This window comes from Pezoporus flaviventris, unplaced genomic scaffold (genome assembly GCF_033815535.1).
Source record: "Pezoporus flaviventris isolate CSIRO_AGI_PZ_B2104156 unplaced genomic scaffold, CSIRO_AGI_Pfla_v1 ptg000056l, whole genome shotgun sequence".
NCBI classification, from domain to species: Eukaryota; Metazoa; Chordata; class Aves; order Psittaciformes; family Psittacidae; genus Pezoporus; species Pezoporus flaviventris.
In genome coordinates this window covers 756788-776907 of record NW_026892604.1, presented here as the reverse complement: position 1 = coordinate 776907, position 20120 = coordinate 756788, and the positions used below count along the sequence as shown (strand labels likewise).

Genomic DNA, 20120 nt, shown 5'->3' with positions numbered 1-20120 from the left:
CTGTGGACATGATTTATTACCTTTTCTATGTCTAGGAACCATGCTGTTCATGAGGAATTACTCAGTAGTGTAGGGCTTAATTTTTCAAAAGTTCAGGTACCCTAGAGAAGTCTAGTTACCCTTTAATTTGCTGGGGGGAAACTAAAAAGCTCATGTTAATGAGCTGCAGCAATGAGTCGATTTCCAATGTAACTTGAAAAGGTTGATAGCTGTTTTCTAAATACTTAAAAGATACTTTTAGCCTGAGTAGTGTCCAGCAGGTGCAGCCAGATCATTCTGAGTTTATCTGCTGTTTTTTTTTCCTTTATGTAAGCTCCTGATGTTTCACCACATGGAATTCTTCATCTTCTTAGAACTTTGTGCATTGCAGTCACTGCAAAGTTCTCCCAAAGCCCTCAAGTTTTCTATTAAGCTTTGGGTTTGTTTAGGCCATATGAAAGGTTATTTTTTCACTTACCTATTTTTTAACCTCTGTGACATTTCTTGTTTAGTACATTAGTACATGCTGTAGATCTTTTGTTTGTTTTTTTTTTTCATATTTTTATTCACCCCAAATCTTTGTTTTTTTCCTTCCTTTGGGTCAGAGGTAGGAAGGAGGGATCAGAACTGAACTACCATATCATCAGTTCCTTGTGTTGAATGTGAATTTTTCTCTTGTTTTCTGACATCTCTCTTTTGTCACTGCAAGAGTATACGTGGCATTGAAGCCAAAGAAGAATAAACTCTCATTTCCCCCTTGAGAATAGAAGTCTCTTTGGCATCACTGGTTCAAAGTCACTTGTCGTTCTGGTTCTCCAGGGTCTGTGTTCCTTTTCTCTGGCACTCCTGGGATACTTGATACCTTGGAGATTTTAAAGGTATCCAAGAAGTTAATTGCAGTTTATCTCTTCTTGGAATGGAGGCAGTTGCCTGCATGCTCCACATCAAGGTGCTTGGGTTTTTTGTTACCTGAAAGAAACAAGCAGAAATCCACAGGAGACCAATTAGCATCAGAAACTTTAAATTACATCCAGACTATGATGAAGTCTCATGGATCACCAGTTTGTTTTGCCAGTGATAACACAGCAATCTACAGAGCTCCTGCCAGATTCACTGGTATTTGAGCTCATACAAGACTTCACGTTCTTCAGAAGTGATTTCAGGGATGCTGAAGATGAAGCAACATGTGTTTTGCAATATGTAACTGCACAATGTCATTATAAGCAATAGCTCCTGGCAAAAAAAAAAAAAAGTGAATATAATAGGCTATTGCTTTTGCTACTGTATTTCTTTTGATGTCTAAGGGTGGTTATACTGTGATCTGTAATACAGAGTCAAGCAATTAAGGAATTTTTCTCCTATTTTTTTGCTAAGTATTCAAAGGCTTGAGACTGTCGATGGAACTGAATGCTCTCCTCATACTGCTCAAGCAAGATGCAAACTTTGGGCACCAGATTAATGTTCTGAACAAAAATTGCCTTCTATTGTAATTCAAAGCAAAAAGAAGAAAAGATTTTTTCCAGTACTGAAACATATTATCATCCTGAAAACAAAACAATCAGCTAGATCTGTTGGAGCTGTTCTTTCATTCTGTGTTTGCCAGCAGTTCTACAGGGAAGAGAGAGGAGGAAGGAATTAGAAGAAAAAAGAAAAAGTGACCTTAACAACTGTGTGACAGATGTTTAAAACTTCCCACTATGGGCCAAATGAGGCCTCTTTCTTTATACCGCATCCCACCCATAATTTTGTAGTTGCTCATGGATGGACAGTATCATGTAAGTAGTGTTACAAGTTGAATGGCTGTATCTGAGCAGGAGGCAGTCTGGGATGTATCTTCCCTATATGTATATCAGACACACTAGCAAGTATTATTTGCTGCATGTAGCAAGAATTCTTCATAGTGCATTATCTTATACATTTCAGTGTACTGTGTGAGTAGGTATTAGGTGGTGAACACCATTCCATATAGCTGGAATACACTGTGCATGTGGCCAAGTCTGAAGGAGGAGGAGATGGACTGCGCCCTCAAGCTGCAGTCACAATACAAATTCAGAGAGTCCCCTTTGTTTCGTTGGTTTTGTTGTTGTTTTTTTTTACATAGCAATAGCACTTACCATTAGTGTCCGTGGTATGTGAGTAGGACTAAATCATCAGTTACATGAATTACACACTGGTGAATAACAGTGGGGCAACATTAATGCTTTTTGCTCTCAATTGTGAAATGAATAAGAAGCTGGTTCCAGATTTCCAGAGACTCCCATTTGCCCACAAATACACACAGAGGCCACTTGTGCACTTCTATTATACTTGCATTGTTTCATGACCATGCATGCTGTGCCTGTAATAGCACACTGGTGGTGGAAACTGAAGTTCCAAGTACGCAATTGCACATGACTTTGTTTGGATAGGTTTCCTTATTAAAATATTTGCTGCAAGTTGCCTGACTTTAAATATAACAATCTAATGAATCTGCCTTCTTTTTGTCCTAAGAGGGCAACATTCAGCCGGTACTCTCGATTTAATAAAAATGTTGGTTGTTTTATTTATCATTAGGCATGTTTGTAGACTTGAAATAATTAATTACTTACAGGCATTTGTTTATTACTGATTATTTAAATGTATTAGTAGCAATGCAAAGTTTTCGTTGTCAATGTCCTATACTTTCAAGATAGAGCTGTGTATTTTACTGCATTGTATGCTGATTATTGAAATAAGATTATATGTGATATCATAACACTTATGCCATACTATCGCAGACCACTGTGAAAATACCAGTGACTTTAAAACATTTTTTGATCAGGGAGCTGACTCTCATCAGCTTTCACAACCTGAATTTTCTTTTAAAGTCATTGCATGGTATTCAACCATCAACATCACTTCAAGGTGATGAACAGTCCAGGTCTCAAAGATTTTGATATTCTGGAAAGCCAGTTACTGGCCTCTAAATGTCACAGAAGTTGGTTACACTTACTTGTTGGCCTTGGTAGACATAAAAACATTACTTTGTTTTTTTTAGTTGTAAAGGTAAAAAACCATTTTCTTACAGAAGTGGCAAGAATTTAACATCTTGAGAGGGTAATTTTAATGTTGCTACTGCTCTGCAGTGTGTAGAGGTAGGATTTTAATTTCTAGAACATCCTATTTCATACAAGTTCATTCCAAGAACATCACTTTCTTCTCATACGTCTGTTCTAGAAAATGAAGAAAGGATTGAGGCAAAGGGACGTTCTGTATCTCAAAGGGACGTCCTGTATCTCAAAGCCCATGGTTTTGATATGGTATGTTATGTTGCACGAAGACTGCTGCAGCAGGGTTTTCCCCATCCTTTCCCTGCCTTGCTCCACATTCATACAGCAGTGAAAAGAGGAACTAGACATTGTCGTGTCTGGGATGGGACAAATTGCTTTATCTCTTAATGCCACAGTTCATCCCCTTTGGAAGTGTCTGTTATTCTGTTCTGTTTTATGGATGCATTCATTAATGGTTTTGAAGTGATCAGAGCTGGGGCAGACAAGGCAGTGCAAGTGACTACCTTTCTGTTCTGCAGTGACTGATTTCTGTAGCAGACATGCTGGGGTTCAGAAGTGAAAGAGTAACAAAATCCTTTAATATTTATGATTTAATAATTTTGTGGCTAATAGACTAATTCTGTTGTGCCTTCATGAAGATTTTTTTTACTCTTTTAATTTTTATAGGCTGGGTGAAATATTTAATTTTAGACGTTTCAGTTGACAAAAACGTGCTGGTGTTAGATACGCATTTCAGATCCTTGTCATTGTACTCTATTTTTAAATTCAAGTGCCAGCCAACCTAAAGAGCACACTCTGTCTGTCCTGAGTCCTCTGCATTCATGCTGCAAAGCTGAATTCTTCCAAGCCTTAGCACAAGGTCACCAGATTTACTTTTTCATTTTTCCTATTTAATGACAAGAAACACTCTAGCAAGTTCTTTTCACTATCACAGAACTAAAACTGGTCATAAGAACAATCCTCTCCCTCCAGAGGTTTGCTCAGGCACTGGCAGTTGTTAGATGCTTGCCTATCAACAGCCTCTCGAGAAAGAATTTTAAATGGTTTTGTGACGTCAAGGAGGCCCAAGAAAATACACCCTGGTGCCAAATTACTTCCATCTTCGCAAGCATGCGGGAAGAAACAGATAACACAGAAATAAATCTTTAGTGCAGTACCTATCTCATGATACACTCTAGCGACTCCAGTAAGTGAGGATGTCTGGTGCAGGAATAGCTAAAGAAGATGAACTTTCAGATCTTCATTTTCTAATTTATGGTTAATGAAAAGCCAGCCTAATCTATCTGACATCCTGCTGTCTGGACAAAATGTCTGTGAGTAGCTCGGACCTTGCAGAAGGAAATGCCCTGACAAAGTTACAGCCTACAAAAGTGAACAATTTAAGTTTGATGGACAAAAAACTGAACCTCTTGAATGAAAAGATGGACAAACTGTTGCATTTTCAAGAAGATCTGACAGGCAAACTGCAGCGAATTAACAAAGGCATTGATGACATAGAAAAAGGCATTAACAAGCTAACAGTGTCCCAAGCACCTCCTGATGAGACAGATGCAGTGAAAATAGGCCTAAAAGTATCGGACAGTACTCTCCAGACTGACATCCACAGTGTATGCGCAGAAGTGTTGAAATTGGTAAAAGCTGCCCAGCTAGATGCCTCAAAGCATAAGGAGAGGCTGGCAAAAATAGAGAAAAGGGTTGATACACTGGATAAAGTTATTACATTTGTAGAAGAAGTATTAAAAAATTCTAAAGTAGTGGATTTTATTCTCAAAGGCACTGTGCCCTGGAAGAAGGGGAGTCTGCTGGAAATCCTTGTTGAGGTTGGTTTTGTTTTGCTGTTCTTCACATTTTGCTTTGTGCTGTAGTAGGGCTTTAGGCTCTCCTGCTGGCTCCTTGTGCAACATAATAGTTCAGGTTTTCCTTTCAGTATCCTGTTACAGAGTACTGCTGTGACCTGTGAATTGCAAGGCTCTGAAGGCAGAGACCAAGGCTCAAAAGCATGCTTTGATGTCTGAGGTTCCCAAAGTGCTCCAGGCAATCGTGTAACAAGTATGAGTAGATTGTTACTGTAAAGGGAAATTCAGCTTCTACCAGTGATTGAAGATCATCAATGTCATTCAAATTAGTGACTGAATTGAAGCCTTAGTGAAAAGTGTAAGTAACATACTGGAAGCATCTTTTGTTGGAACAAGCTTCTATTTGCTTGATTGATCATGAGTTCTGAACATAACACCAGTTACTAAAACCTATGCTGACTTACGGTCATATTACAGAGCTGATTTATATGTCCTTAGACATCCAAGTTGTCTTTAGCTACATCTTCATGATGAAACTTTGACTTTATCAACTCCATCGACATTGTTCACTTCTCAAATCAAATAGTTCTTGTGTTTGCAAGTTCCTAGACATCAGTTCCTGAAAGTTTCTTAATTATTGAGGACAGTGAGGGAGGAACAGGCAAGACTGGTACATAGTTGGTACAGTGTTTTGGAGTTGATTAATGTAGCTTTTAAAAGTTATGGCCTTCTGGAATTAGATTTAGCTAATGGGAGTTTTCAGTTTTCACTATGGCTTGTATCCTGCAGTAGGAAGAAGGTGAGAGGAAACTGCAAGAGTTGGAATAGGTTTGTTCATTCCAAGAATCTCCTTTTATGTAGAGCTGATTGGAGTAAGGAGAACTTGGCTTAAATGCAAATGTCCATTTGTATCTTAATCCAAGTATTTTTCACCAAAACTGTAAAATATCTTGGTGGAAGGTACACCTAAACTTTTACAAGAATAGGGCAATGCTAGATGCTTGCAAATCTTTTCAGGCTTTGAGTGCTGCTTCCCTTGTCTCCCTTTTTAAGGGCTAGAGGCTGACAAGTGAGTTAGACTGTTACGAGACAAAAGAATTTATAGAGTTTCAGTTATTGTTGAGAACTGTAAATCATACATTAGGTATCTATCTTAGTTCTGGGTAGCGATGATAGCTTCTACCTGCAGTTCAATTTCAGTTCTAGATTTTTGAAGATCTGAAAAATTTTGGTATGTTTTTGGTTAAAGCTGCATTGTTACAAGTCTCTGCCTGGAAACAAAGCGAGCCCTTTACAGGGTTTACACCTTGAGCTGAGCTGCCAGTGCACAGTGTGGCCAGGTGAAGAGGAGCGTAAAGATGACTAATTTTGTTTCCAGACTGCCAATTTCTAAATGAGAAGACCAGTAAGAAGGGATTTAAATGGAGGTGGCGTGAGGGATACTAGAGGAATGTTTCACATGCGTTTCTAGCATGCTGTCAGGATTACCTGTCAACCTAGCACTGCCTCTTCATCTGTGTTTGCAAAAAAGGAGGCTGAAGGAGATCAGACATTCATCCAGGTTTTATGGACAGGGGGATAGCCATAGGTGAAATGACCTGCCGTTGGTGACCTGATAGACTGGGATGGGCTGGAGGTCTGTGTCCCAGGCTCTAACCACTGCCTCAGCTGTAGAACAGGCAATGCGTATTGGACAAGTGGAGAGTTTTATGGCTAACTCATTTTGTAATACAAGTTACTACTTCTATTTTCTTTTCTCCTTTTTCTCCTTTTTTTTTTTGTTTCTGGTCATGAACAGTTTCTGAAATTGAAAATATGGTCAGTTATTATTAGAACTAAAGATATATCAGGCTGCTGAGTGGTATTTGAACTAGGCTTGAATTAATGAGGTAGTAGTGTATGTATGTGACTGAGCTGGAGTAATGTGGAGCAGAGCATGGGTGAATTTAAAAACAAATCAGCTTGCACCAAGCCATGTGCTAACTTTGGTCAGGCTTTTGCAGCCTGTTCTGTGATAGCGATACAGACATGTCCAAAGAGCTCCACAGTTGCATGGGGGTTGCACATGAGCAGAATCTGCTACCTGCTTGTTTGTGTGTTCCAACCTCAGCTGCTTTGTAACAGTGTGCTGCTTGTCACAGACTTGGCTTCATGCAGCGTTACCCAGTATGGGGATGGGAATGGGTAGGTGATGTTTTCATTGCTGGGTGAAGCTGTTTGTTGATGGTATGACAGCATTCCAGGGATGCCATAGGCATGCTTATGGAAGAAGTTTCGTGGGGTTGGAGTCAAATTAATGCAAGACTATGAGCTGAGCTCACAGGATCCAAACCTCTAGCTTTTGACTTAAACAGATGGAAAAAACCCACCAGCATTAGACATTCAGTTATCTGAGGCTTTATTTGCACGTAGGTTTCTGCAGGAATAATGTTCCCCCTGGTTATTGTTGCAGGTTTGCTTAGAGCTGTAATAAAAATGGTAATGACTTTTTTACCACTTTTTGGGTGTCCTGTTTTCTGGGAAGGGGAAATTGGGGGGCTCTGTGGGATCTATATGATTGAAGCATCAGATCCTAAAGTACTTTTACTAACAAATGAAGGGGCTGCTTTGCAGCAGTCTTGTAATCAGTTGTCTGCAGAAATGTTTTAAATGTTACTTATTTGCTTGTACAAATAAGGATAGGGGACTGCTTATTACTGGATTTTTAACTATATACCAGCCAAGAAATATGTTAAGCCTGTTCCTATTTTCGTGTAATGCTTTTTTTTTTTTTTTGCTAAATACTAGTTCTTTACTTTTAATTTTGTTTCAAGTGTATTGCTGTGTGTTTAGTGGGGCTATTACAAAATATCCCTCCTCTGTGCTTTCTTAATTGGAGGAAAACATTTGATTAAAAATCAAAATCGATTTCTGAAAGACAGTAAGTCTGGCTTTAACCATGTCAGAGGTGAAACATGTAATGTCAAGTACATGTACAAGAATTGCCATAAAGCCAGAGTCTCTTTTTTGACATTACCTGTTTCATAGTTGAAACCATGAATCTTCAGATGCGTTGAGACAAACAGTATCTTCAGAGACATTTCTTATCTTTCAGTCACTGATGAAAAAGCAACAGAAATGGCGTATAATTTCTTCTTCTAATCTCTCTCATGTTTTATATATAATGGTTTTTAATGCATATGAGTAAATATGACAGGAGGGAAATCCTGACAGGCAAAATTTCGGAAAGCAGTGAGCTAATGTAGTTTTCTATGTCGTCTTGTTTCAGAAGTATGCCTGTATGAAAAAGTGGGGAGAGGTTGGGAAAAGGGAGTAAACACAATAGTAACCAAAAATTCAGAAAATCAGAGGTGTTGATATCCTTTTACAGAGTCTGAATACCTACACAGCTGGAGGAACCTAGTGGGAAATAAACACTCTTGGCCATAACTACTATTTTTGTGTTCCCCTACCTTTTTAGGCCAAAGATAAGCCTGAGGAGAGTGGTGCAAAACCTAAGCATGTGCTTAATAACAGAGGAACCCAAACTGAAAGCAAGAAGCCTCTGGAAGGTATGTATTACTCCAGGCATGCTCAAGCTTTGACTCTTCAATGTGTAGCAGACAATCTGGAAGTTAATAGCCTGCTATTTCCCACTACCTGAATTACTCAAATATAACTACCTTTGTTGACCAGTACTGGGAAAACAGAATTGTTCTCATCTGCTCAAAGATGATTGTCCCCTGGATCAATTGCCACAAAATGCTGGAAAATCAAGACATTAAAAGCAGCACCTTTGTGTGTATAGTTTTGTGGTTGTTTTGCTTTGTAATTACAATGAGCTAAACTGAGAGCAGTAGTCATTCAGAGATACCATGAAGGTAGTGGCAGTATCATATAGCAAACCTAATAAATTCTTTCCCCTTAACAAATCTGAACCAGCCCTCCCTCCTCCAGTCTCTGAAAAAGGGGTATGTTGGCCCTGGGAATATCCTTTCTTGATCAGCAAGTTTCATTGCCATGTCAGAGCTAGATTCCTGTTTAGGACGCATCTGTCAGGGCACTGCCTTCTTGTCTTTTTGAGGAAAACCGAAGAGGCACTGCCTCAAGACATCCCTTGGAGTCTTGCTCACTCTGTCTCTGCCCTCTAAGCAAATAGAGGGTGTATCAGGGTGAGGAGGGTCCTGGATGGGTCTTCAGTGCCAGAGCTACCCATTGTATTTGCCTGCAGAGTGATTTCAGATTGTAGGTGCAGTGAGCTTGAGCTCTGCAGTTGTTTTTTTTTTTTGCTTGCTTAATGGAAATCCATATTCAATCTGTAACAGTGCTGGAAATCCAACAGAGAATTAAACCTCTGATTAAGCCATGAGCATTAATAGTGGCTGTCTCAAGCTTGTTGATGTAAGGATTTTAAACCTTTTGGGGAATTTCTTGGTACCTTTTCAGATGTGTAACTCTGTAGGTCACTTTGAGTGGTGAGTTACGTTATTCCCTCTCTGTTTTGTTGTCACTTTTATCAAGGATAGTTTATTAATGGCTTATTTTATTCAGAGACAAAAAGTAGGAAAAAACTGGATGACAACAAGGGAGCATGTGAGATGGTGAACGTTTCTAGTGTTGAAACCCACAAAACTGACTCCAAACTCCAAGTTAAGGAGAGAACAGCACAGCAGCAAGTAGTAGAAGGTGCTGGCAAAACACACAGCTCTAAGAGCTGTCAGCAGCAAATGGAACTTGGTGTCAAAGATTTGAATCAACACAACGGTCTTCCCTTCATAAATCAAGATCATGTGGGCAACCAGAATGTTCCTGCTAAAGCACACGATGTGGACCTAGATGAGTGCCACAGACAGCTTGTTCATCAGAAACTTGGAGAGGATGAAAACAGACCTTCATTTTCGAGTGTGGCATCCTGGGAAGCTGTGCCCTCCACATCTCAGGCTATATCTGACACAGGGTGTGAAGTGACACATACCAGGTAATGGCCTTGTTGGTAGCTTTCTGTGTGATCTGAAACCATTTCATGTGCTAGAAGGAAAAAAAGGAAGCCAGATCTAAAGGAGGCAGCTCCTGCCGAGACATGATCCAGGGGATCCAGCCATGCTAGGATAAGAGTGATGACACCTTACAAATGGTTAAGGCAAAAAAATCAAAGCAGCAAGGGTCCAGTGTAAATTCCCATGAAGCCAGTGAGTGCTTAGGTGTATGGGAGATTTTTTTATATGATCGGTGTTCCTGTGTATTAGAGATAAAGGTGACCACCCTAGTAGAGCTCAAGTATTTGGACATTTATAAACCACTCATTGGTTTCCTGTTTCTATAGCCATGGGGGTGAAAGGAATTTGAGGTATTTGGTAGTATATGCCAAAACTAAACTACTTGTTGTGTTTGCTGCCCTCATTGTTTTTATGGGTTTTATATGCCTTGGTCACTTAAAGGTATGACCTTTAATGATCATTTATTAACAATCTCTATTACCGCAATCTTTTCCTCATAAAGGTGTTAGTAATATACCTTTCATAGTCCATTTTATTTTGAACTATTTATTTAGGATTTGATTTTAATTCTATGTATTTAACAAAAAAAAACAAAACAACACAACAAAAAAAACCACAAAACCAAACCAAACCAAACCATAACCCAACCAAATAACATCTTTTCAGAAAGGAACATCAAACCAACAAAAAACACCACACCCAAATTCCACAACCAAAAACGCTACCAACCAAACCCCAACAGATGGAAATGCTGTGGCAAATTTTTACTGCCATACCTTCTCTGTCTGGGCTGGTGGCTATAGAGCTGTTTATAGATGTGAATGTGGGGGTGAGGTGATACACACACTCACACATGCACATAAATATGTATATATGCCACTTTGAGTGTGGAATTTCCCCATTGTTCATGTATACAAACTGGTGTCTGAAGCCCAGATAAGAACATGGCATTACTTTTGTCACACGGATATTTTTCTCCTAAGAGGTAGTGTCAGGATGTGGCATTAGAGCATAGAATCCTTCACCGTTGTGGCTTCTTTGCAAGCATTCAGGAACAAGAGTTTATAGGCAACATTACCTCCAAACTGGTTGTTGTAATGCCACTAAACCCAGAGGGACTCACGGACTCCCTTGTGTTTTCCCTGTGGGATTTAGGCTCTGGTTGGTAGTTGTAGGTGCTGTGCTCTGAGTCTATCCCAGTTGCCCATAGAGCGCTGCCTAGGAGGCTCTGCTTTTTCTGTGCGCGGAGGATGGCCCAAGGTGTTTGGGAAGCAGTGGGGGAACAGCTGCTGTTAGCTGTGGAAGTCGGTGCTCGTTGATTGTGGTGGTGAACTTGAGCAGAGGCAGTAGGTTCTGAAGCAGCTGGTTGGTTTGGGTAGGACAGGGGGTTTATGAGCCCTAAAGACATTGGTCTGGGGAGGGAATCTGCAGCCTTCCTGCACAGGAAACCTGTTGTTTTTTTTTTTGTGGAGGCACATGAGGGTGGTGAATGCTTCTCTAAAATGAATGCAACTTTCAATGAGGTCTGTAAGCCCACGCAGAAGTGTCAGGAGGACATTGTGTTTCCCTGCTTGGAGTAATGAGTCCTGCCGAGTTCAGACTTTACCACATAGCAGTGGAAGTGTTTGCTTGGAGCTGCTCTGATGGCTCATTTGAGTGCAGCTTAGATTCATAGCATAACACAATGGTGTTAAAGTTGCTGAAAATGGGACACTTCAGAATCTTGTTATGTGAAAGCAGTAGCATTTTCTAACATCTTTTGTAGCAACATTGCTGCACCAAAAGAAGCAGTAAGTTTTGTGAAAATGAGTTATGTTCTTTCCCAGACATCGGAAATTTTCTTTACTTGCTGTTGTATAAAATTTGCTTTACAACTTCACAATTTTCCATTCAGCCTCCCTGAAATCAGACTGTTCATGACAGCTGGAGCAGTAACAGTTGACTCAAAAATTGTCACATGAATGTCTTTGGGTTTTAGGAGCATAGGCAATTGGTTTTAACACATACTCTTCTTAGGTAACAGAAGAGGAAAAAAATATTAAACTTTTGCAGTACCTAGAATGGCAAGAAAATAGTATTGATGGAATGAGAGTTTATGGAAGTTACATTTTTAACAGAACGCAATGAAAAAAATGATGTCCCATCAGAAGACACAAGCACAGATGTCTGAGTGTGCAGGTCAGCCAGATGGAAGAGGACTGGAATGGATGCAAACCTCTGGATTCGTAGAACCATATGACCAGTCAGCCATTTAGATGATCAGCCTGTATTTGCGAAATGAATCACTACCCCCTCTCAGCCCAGACTAGTGGCATTTTATTAGACCAACTGTAATAGTCACATAAAGCGGGTAAGCTTTCAAATGTGGGATTAACACTTTTCAGTGTGAGACATCTTGTGTTCAGCAGAAAGCAGACATACACACAGATGAGGACACACACCAGCATACTTTATGGTGCTTTTCCCTTAGTGTTGTATTTTCTAAAAGGATTGGTACAATTTGATTTTTTTAATGCTGTAGAAATCTGTGATTTGGAGCTACAGATTTTTCTTCCCCTCCCCAAAAGCAAGGATAGTCATCCGCATAAAATGTCAACTGTTTGCTCTGCAGGATATCCATCAATGTACATATGACTGAAGTGAAAGAAAAGATTGAGAAGACCAAGGAAGGAAACTTAAACGATCCCAAAGTAAAATCCCCACCCTCCACAACAGCAGAAGTGGAAAGAGTCAAAGAGCTGCCTGACAAATTGAAACTTCAACAGAGTCCTAAAAACATTAGCACTGATCCAAATCAAGAAATGACAATGGTTGATAAGCAAAATGAACCTACACCTCAAAATGGAAAGCAACAGCCATTACTGAGTAAGCCCAAATCAGGTAAAAAGGTTGAAGAGAAATCAGAATTAAAATGCAAGCCCATGACCTCACAGAATACCTCTGCAAAGGACTCTATGAAGGATCTGGAGGTAGGAGGGAAAATCCATCAAGAAACAGCAAAAGCAGAAGAATCCCAAACAGATGCCAGTGTTGAGAAGAGAGAACCCAAGTGTGAAGGAATGACATCAGAGAAAGCTGAGACACTGGAAGCTACCAAAGAGCTGCCCACTCAGGATGAAACGGTCATCGGTAAGTTACTCACAGTTACTCTCAGAAACTTCTACACTGAGGATTTAGTGCTACTCTTGTGTTACATGTACAATAATAGCTGGAGCACTGCTCAGTAGACCACCTGTGTATTACAGTTCAAGGGCATTTTGCCATAGATATCTTTGACTATATAAATAACTGAATTAACTTCTGTACAAATGCGTGTAAGAGTAGTTTTCCTTTTAAAGCGTTTGGGTTTTGGGGGAAAAAAAAGGTTCCATTAAGATAAAGTTGGGTGAAGTGTACATGTGACCAGAAGTATGAGCCATTTTGAAAAAATCCATTTTCTTTAGATTAAAGCATTTATTCCTTATGATAGAATATGCAAACCAGGTATGCTTTAGCAGCTGTGGACTGGAGATCCAGAGACCAGCAAAATATTGCGGGAGGAGTATCTTGCTGTAGTCTTTGCTGTGTTACTGGCTGTAGATCTCAGTTACTGTGTGAACACTCAGCTGCATAGTTTCAGGGAGTACTCTCTCCAGGCAGCATATATATGTCTCAGAATGTACTTCCATGTGTAGATGTCCTGACCTGAAGCTGGCTTTCTCAGCAGTGACTGGAGATTAGATGAATACATGTTGAATTGCAGCCCAAGATATGTGGAGGTTAATTGTAAAATTGTTTTGAATGGGAGACACCAAAAGTGTGTTTATGGAAGCTTCACCCCAGAAAAACTTGGACATGAAGTACATCATGGTTAACTGATTTAGCTTCTCTGTTATAAAACCAGGGTTGAGATTCAGAAGGTGGTATCCTGTTCTCTGGCAGTTTATTCCTCATCTGTAAAAGGTTCTTAGCAGTAAAACTCCTTCACGTGAAGTAACAGGGTAGTTTTGGATCTTTTCAGCACATCCCTTTTTGTAGCTGCTGCAAAAGCAATGGTTGTTTTACTTACATGCCACTCTGAAAATAGTGATGGAATCACGCTTAATGTTATCCAGATACTTCAGTGCGTGTCTGAATTCAAGCAGAAATAATAATGCTGGCATGGTGGAGAGCACAAAGCAAAAAGGAAGTCTGGAAGAGGGCAGTGCACTAGAGTATAAAGTTGTGTTTTGAGTGTTTGCATTGGCAGTGTATTGGCAGCAGTGGCAGGCTGGCTTGTCTGTGTTTGTGTCAGTACTGGAGTTGCTCTCTTAGAGCCCCACAGAAGCACTGAGGGCTGCATCAGGGATTCCAGGCTGACAAACAGGGCTCATCCCCTCAGAAACAGTGAGGGTATAGTTTGGTAGAGCTGTGGATACTGGGAGCACAGGAAGCAGCTGAGAATTCTTATTACATTTAGCAAACACAGCAAGGCAATGTTTGTGTCCTGTGGTAATAGTCACTGGTGTGATGAAGATGGAATCGAGTGCAGTGATACGCGCAGATTCATCTCAATGTATCTGCGCACATCTCAGTGACCAGCTTGTCTCCTCTTTAGATGACAGTCCTTCTCCTCCAGCTCCTTTTGAACACCGCATGGTGAGTGTCAAGCAAACAGAGGTGACAACATGCTACTCAGTGTGTCGGCATGAAGTACTGGGAGGGTAAGTATCCCTCTCCCTAATGCTGCACTGCTGTTGGTAGCTAAGGCATGGAGAAATGCAATGAGCTGGAGAGCTAGACCTTTCTTCTTCAGACAGCCCCAAGGTTTGTGGGTGAGGTGCAATAGGGTCACTGCAGCCAGAGCAAGCAGATTCATCCCTGATACCTTTTAGGCCATTGCAGTTGCTGGGTTCCTTGTATCAACCTTTCACAGTTTGTGGGGAGTATGTGTGGGGTGACCCATAGGTGACTGGTTTTTGCTCCAGGTCCTGTTTCAGATCCCTGGGATGACTGGTTTCGCATTTGTCACAACGATCCTGGCCATACCTGGTGTCAGGAAGAAAACCTGTGCCCTTCAGGCAAACACACTCAGAGCATCTGAAATCAGAGTCCAAATATTTTTTACCCTGCTGAACTGCATGTTAAAGAAAACTAAGGGAGCCATTATTTTGACCTTATGTTTAATTTTCACGGAAAAGAAGTTTGTAGCTCCTTCAGCCTTTGTGTTTTTGTGTCCTTACTTACCTGACAAAGTTTAATTTATGGGTTGATCCAAGTACAAATAGAGCTTAATAATATAAGTGATATGATGCCATAGCAGAGAAGATAATGTTTAGAAATCATCCCAACGGCCATCGACGTGCCTGGGTGACATGGGGAAGAATTTACAGTGCGTAAGAGATGAAGTCTGTGGAGTGGCTGCGGTTACTTGTCTTAAAATCATTTGAAAAGTTAGGAGACGAGGATAAAAATACCCTTGTTAATATACCCACAAATGCATCACTGAAGGACAGGAAGTGGGTACAGTTACAGAGCAAAAAAATATCATCAGGTCATCATACCACAGTGAAATGTGGGAATACAGAAGGGGCATAATATTTTAATGTAAGCACTGAACAACTGGCTGGAAAGATAAAACTAATCCTTCATAAGCTGAGAGAAAAAGGAGATTCATGCTGCTGGCCACCTGATGCCGTTCACTTTGTACCGTGCTATTTTTAATGGACGATAGGACTAGTTGCATGCGTGGTTTCTGGTGAGCTCTGTTAAGCTGTGTTCCCATCTCCTTTGTACCCACAGTGGGCGGTTTGGACAAGTTCACAAGTGCACAGAGATATCGACTGGGCTGAACCTGGCAGCCAAAATCATAAAAGTGAAAGGAGCAAGAGAGAAGGTAACTAACTGAGCTTCTGTGAACTGAAGTGAGCACACTCTAAACCTGCCTCATTGCAGGCACCTTATCACCAGTTCCCTCAATCAGCATTGGGTAGTATCGAATACTGTAAAATCTGTCTTAATAAGTAGAAGCTTGGCCTTTATATGATTCTCATCTCCTCTGTTTGTGATTAAAACATCTGTCCACAGGAGACCTGTGGTATAGCTGTCATTGGGTTTACAAATGATTGTATTTGAATATATTGGAATTTAAGGGGTGTATTTTGCTCATTTTTTTGTTAATTTGCTATTTTTTCAGGAGGAAGTAAAAAATGAAATTAATATCATGAATCAAATAAATCATGTGAATCTGATCCAGCTTTATGATGCTTTTGAAGCCAAAAATAGTATCACCTTGATCATGGAATAGTAAGTTTAAATTATCTCAGGAATTGTTATATGTTTGGTTTTTTTCAGGTCACTAGAGGAAATAGGGAATGATGATTATGAGCTGTGAGAAGATTTGAGTAGGATCCTAGCCAGAGAGTTGAATTCAGTTTTGGAAGGAAAATTAAAAATCATACATGTTTTAAAAGTAACGTCTTCGGGTTAAAAATTGTTTGGCAAGACTACAAGATGACAGGATTACAATAAATTATAAGAAAGGCAACTATCCTCAAAAGTATGACCCAAGTGACAAGATGAACAGAGCTCCACTATGGTTCACTTTTCTTTTAAGTTAGGCTTTCATTTAGTAAATTTTATAGATTGAAGACTTATTTTTTCTAGACTACTAAAATGATCAAATAATAGATACTTTGGAACTTCCTATAGGTTCTTCAGGTCCCCATCAGATCACCAGGTCATCTGGGTTTGGGTTTGACAGGTATATTTCCCCCCCCCCCCCCCCCCCCCCCCCCCCCAGATATTAGCAACAACTTTTCAATTTTAATTTATACTGGTACTTAATCTCACACTCAGAAATAATTTGCTTGAAGTCATTGAGACTACTGATAGACTTTATACTGGATGGGCTGTTAGGACCCTTGCTAAATTAGGGCACCTAAGTTCCCAGCTTGGAAATTAATTGAGCTAATGAGGAATTTCAGGGTTTTAACGCTTTCCTATGGCAAAATTTTAGTCTTGATGGTGGTGAATTATTTGACCGGATCACAGATGAAAACTACAATCTGACTGAGTTGGATGCAATCCTATTTACCAAGCAGATTTGTGAAGGAGTCCATTACCTGCACCAGCATTATATTCTCCATTTGGATCTGAAGGTCAGTACTTCATTCTCTCTGCTCTTTAACTATGCTATGACTTGGACCACCACAGTATCTAATTACAAGAGTAATCTCCCTATTTGTGGACTATGTCGTAAAGGAGTAGACTTACTTAATTCAACAGCCATAATGAATGGAGCTTTAGAGATTCATTGCTTTTTTTTAATGTTTATTTAGTAGCTTGCTGAGAATAGTGAAAAGAACTGGATTCTGTGCTTTTGCCTCTCTCAAATCAGAAGCCTTTAATTCTGTGTGAAATTAAACAATGCCCTTTTGTCATTAATGAAAAGAAACAAACCTCAAACCCTTTTTGGCTAGAAATGCCTTCATTCTTCCCTTCACTTCCCCCTAGCCCCTTGTAGCTGTGTTCAAATATCATCTTCCTAGTGTTTTCCTAATGGCCCCTTAATAACTGGCCTTTTTAAACAGAAATACGAACTAATTTTTTTTCCTGCTTGCTTATATAGTGGCTTACACTATGATATTAGATCTGGTTGGCCTGTAGACAGCGCTGCAGTTGCAATAACTTTGGACACTGTTGCCCCCCACTCCCACCTTGAAAATCATTCTCATTGGAAAAAAAACAAGTTTTTGCCTTCATGGGCAAACCAAAGGATGCATTTGACATGTTTCATGAAGCTTTTTATGGAGTGACTCTTACACTTAGGGAATAAATCCAGTGGGTAAGCCTCAACAGTCTGACTGACTACCATTTTTCACAGAAGGGCCTTTCCATTTTAAAATCTTTGTCATCTATGGAATATTGTTGTACAGGAATAGAAGTTAAACTTCTTTATGGGAGGCTGAAACCCAAACCTGTCACTAACTCTGTATGCCAGTCAAATCCTTCTCTCCCATGATAGGAACAAAAGAAAAGTATTATACTAAAAAGTACCATTAAAATCTGACATGTTTATACTGTTTCGCTAGATCTCTCAAACAATTAGACATTTTTTAACTCAAAATACTCTCTTCTCTTTTTGTAGCCTGAAAATATATTATGTGTAAATCACACAGGAAACCAGATTAAAATTATTGACTTTGGATTAGCAAGGAGGTAAGAGAGTTCAGTTGTGCATTTATTAAAAAAAAACGAAACAACAAAACAAAAATAACCCCACAAACCTCTGATGTGACTTTGATAGTTCTTAGGGGGGCTTTGTACATTTTGGTGGTTCTAATGTAATTCTGCTGTATGAATGAACTAAGCAGTATGTTGCTCTGGGTGTGAGTTTTCTGCTGTGTGCAGTAATTATCTAATTACATTTTCAAATAATATTTCTGTTGGATAAAGCTATACTGCTGTTCTAACTATCTCTAAATGATTCCCCATGTAAAGCTTTTACTCAGGGACTTCAGACAGGCTCTTTGACTTCTTGACTGCTGAGTTTTATGGTGCAAGTTCTACTTGTGGGGATTTTCTACAAAACTGACTATATTAAAAGAAAGCTATAAAAGCATGAGCCAGTTCCCATAAAATAAAAAGGAATGACTCCTGTTAGTATAGCAGTAAGAACAACAGCATTTCTCAATTTCTTTTCTAAACCCTTTGAGGCTTTTCTTAAGCCCAGATCTGGTACATTCATGCATATATCATGGAATCTTAAAAAAGACAGGGTCATAAAAAAGAACAGACCTTAAGACCATCTAGTTCTAACCCCCCTGCCATGGGCAGGGACACCTCTCACTAAACCATGTCACCCAAGGCTCTGTCCAACCTGGCCTTGAACATCACCAGGGATGGAGCATTCACAGCTTTCCTGGGCAACCCATTCCAGTGCCTCACCACCCACACAGGAAAGAATTTCTTCCTTATATCCAATCTAAACTTCCCCTGTTTAAGATTGAACCCATTACCCCTTGTCCTGTCACTACAGTCCCTAAGGAAGAGTCCATCCCTAGCATCCCTATAGCCCCTCTTCAGATACTGGAAGGCTGCTATGAGGTCTCCACACAGCCTTCTCTTCTCCAGGCTGAAGATACACAACTTTCTCAGCTCAGCTTCATATGGGAGGTGCTCCAGTCCCTTGATCATCCTCGTGGCCTCCTCTGGACTTGTTCCAACAGCTCCATGTCCTTTTTATGTTGAGGACACCAGAACTGCACACAATACTCCAGGTGAGGTCTCACAAGAGCAGAGCAGAGGGGCAGGATCACCTCCTTCGACCTGCTGGTCACACTCCTTTTGATGCAGCCCAGGATATGGTTGGCTTTCTGGGCTGCAAGCGCACACTGAAGCCAGCTCATGTTCATTTTCTCATCGACCAACACCCCCAAGTCCTTCTCCGCAGGGCTGCTCTGAATCTCTTCTCTGCCCAACCTGTAGCTGTGCCTGGGATTGCTCCGACCCAGGTGTAGGACCTTGCACTTGGCATGGTTAAACTTCATAAGGTTGGCCTCAGCCCACCTCACAAGCATGTCAAGGTCCCCCTGGATGGCATTCCTTCCCCCCAGCAGATCAACTGAACCACACAGCTTGGTGTCATCAGGAAACTTGCTGAGGGTGCACTCAATCCCACTGTCCGTGTCAATGACAAAGATACTGAACAAGACTGGTCCCAGCACCAATCCCTGAGGAACCCCACCCGTTACTGGTCTCCAACTGGACATTGAGCCATTGACCACAACTCTTTGCATGCGGCCATCCACCCAGTTCTTTATCCACCAAGCGGTCCACCTATCAAATTGATGTCTCTCCAATTTAGAGACAAGGATATCATGTGAGACAGTGTTGAACGCTTTGCACAAGTCCAGATAGATGACATCAACTGCTCTAGCCCTGTCCATTGATTCCGTAGCCCCATCAGAGAAGGCCATCAAATTGGTCAGGCAGGATTTCCCCTTCGTGAAGCCATGCTGGCTGTCACCAAGCACCTTGTTGATTTTCATGTGCCTTAGCATGCCTTCCAGGAGAATCTGCTTCAAGATTTTGCCAGGCACAGAGGTGAGACTGACTGATCTGTAATTCCCCGGGTCATCCATCTTCCCCTTCTTGAAAATGGGGGTTATATTTCCCTTTTTCCAGTCGTTGGGAACTTCACCAGACTGCCATGATTTTTCAAATATGATGGCCAGTGGCTTAGCATCTTCGTTCGCCAGCTCCTTCAGGATCTGTGGATGGATTTCACCAGGTCCCATGGACTTGTGCACGTTCAGATTTTTAAGACGGTCTCGAACTAGATCCTCGCCTACAGTGGGCACAAGGTCTTGATTCTCACA

At 40.6% G+C, this 20120-nt stretch overlaps 1 protein-coding gene across 5 annotated transcripts in view; it reads left to right on the top strand.

The window, feature by feature from the left end:
- The window catches only part of MYLK3 (myosin light chain kinase 3), a 54969-nt gene that overhangs the window by 28108 nt on the left and 6741 nt on the right, over window positions 1-20120 (top strand). For 3 of the 5 annotated variants that reach the window (XM_061469328.1, XM_061469329.1, XM_061469326.1), the window contains exons 2-9: window positions 8265-8355; window positions 9335-9761; window positions 12392-12909; window positions 14357-14462; window positions 15541-15634; window positions 15935-16044; window positions 16757-16898; window positions 17888-17958. In XM_061469328.1, the coding sequence (XP_061325312.1) occupies window positions 8265-8355; window positions 9335-9761; window positions 12392-12909; window positions 14357-14462; window positions 15541-15634; window positions 15935-16044; window positions 16757-16898; window positions 17888-17958 (1559 nt within the window). Of the gene's footprint in view, window positions 1-4165; window positions 4829-7164; window positions 7283-8264; window positions 8356-9334; window positions 9762-12391; window positions 12910-14356; window positions 14463-15540; window positions 15635-15934; window positions 16045-16756; window positions 16899-17887; window positions 17959-20120 lie in introns of those variants that run through there. The other 2 variants (XM_061469325.1, XM_061469327.1) reach the window with 2 other exon arrangements.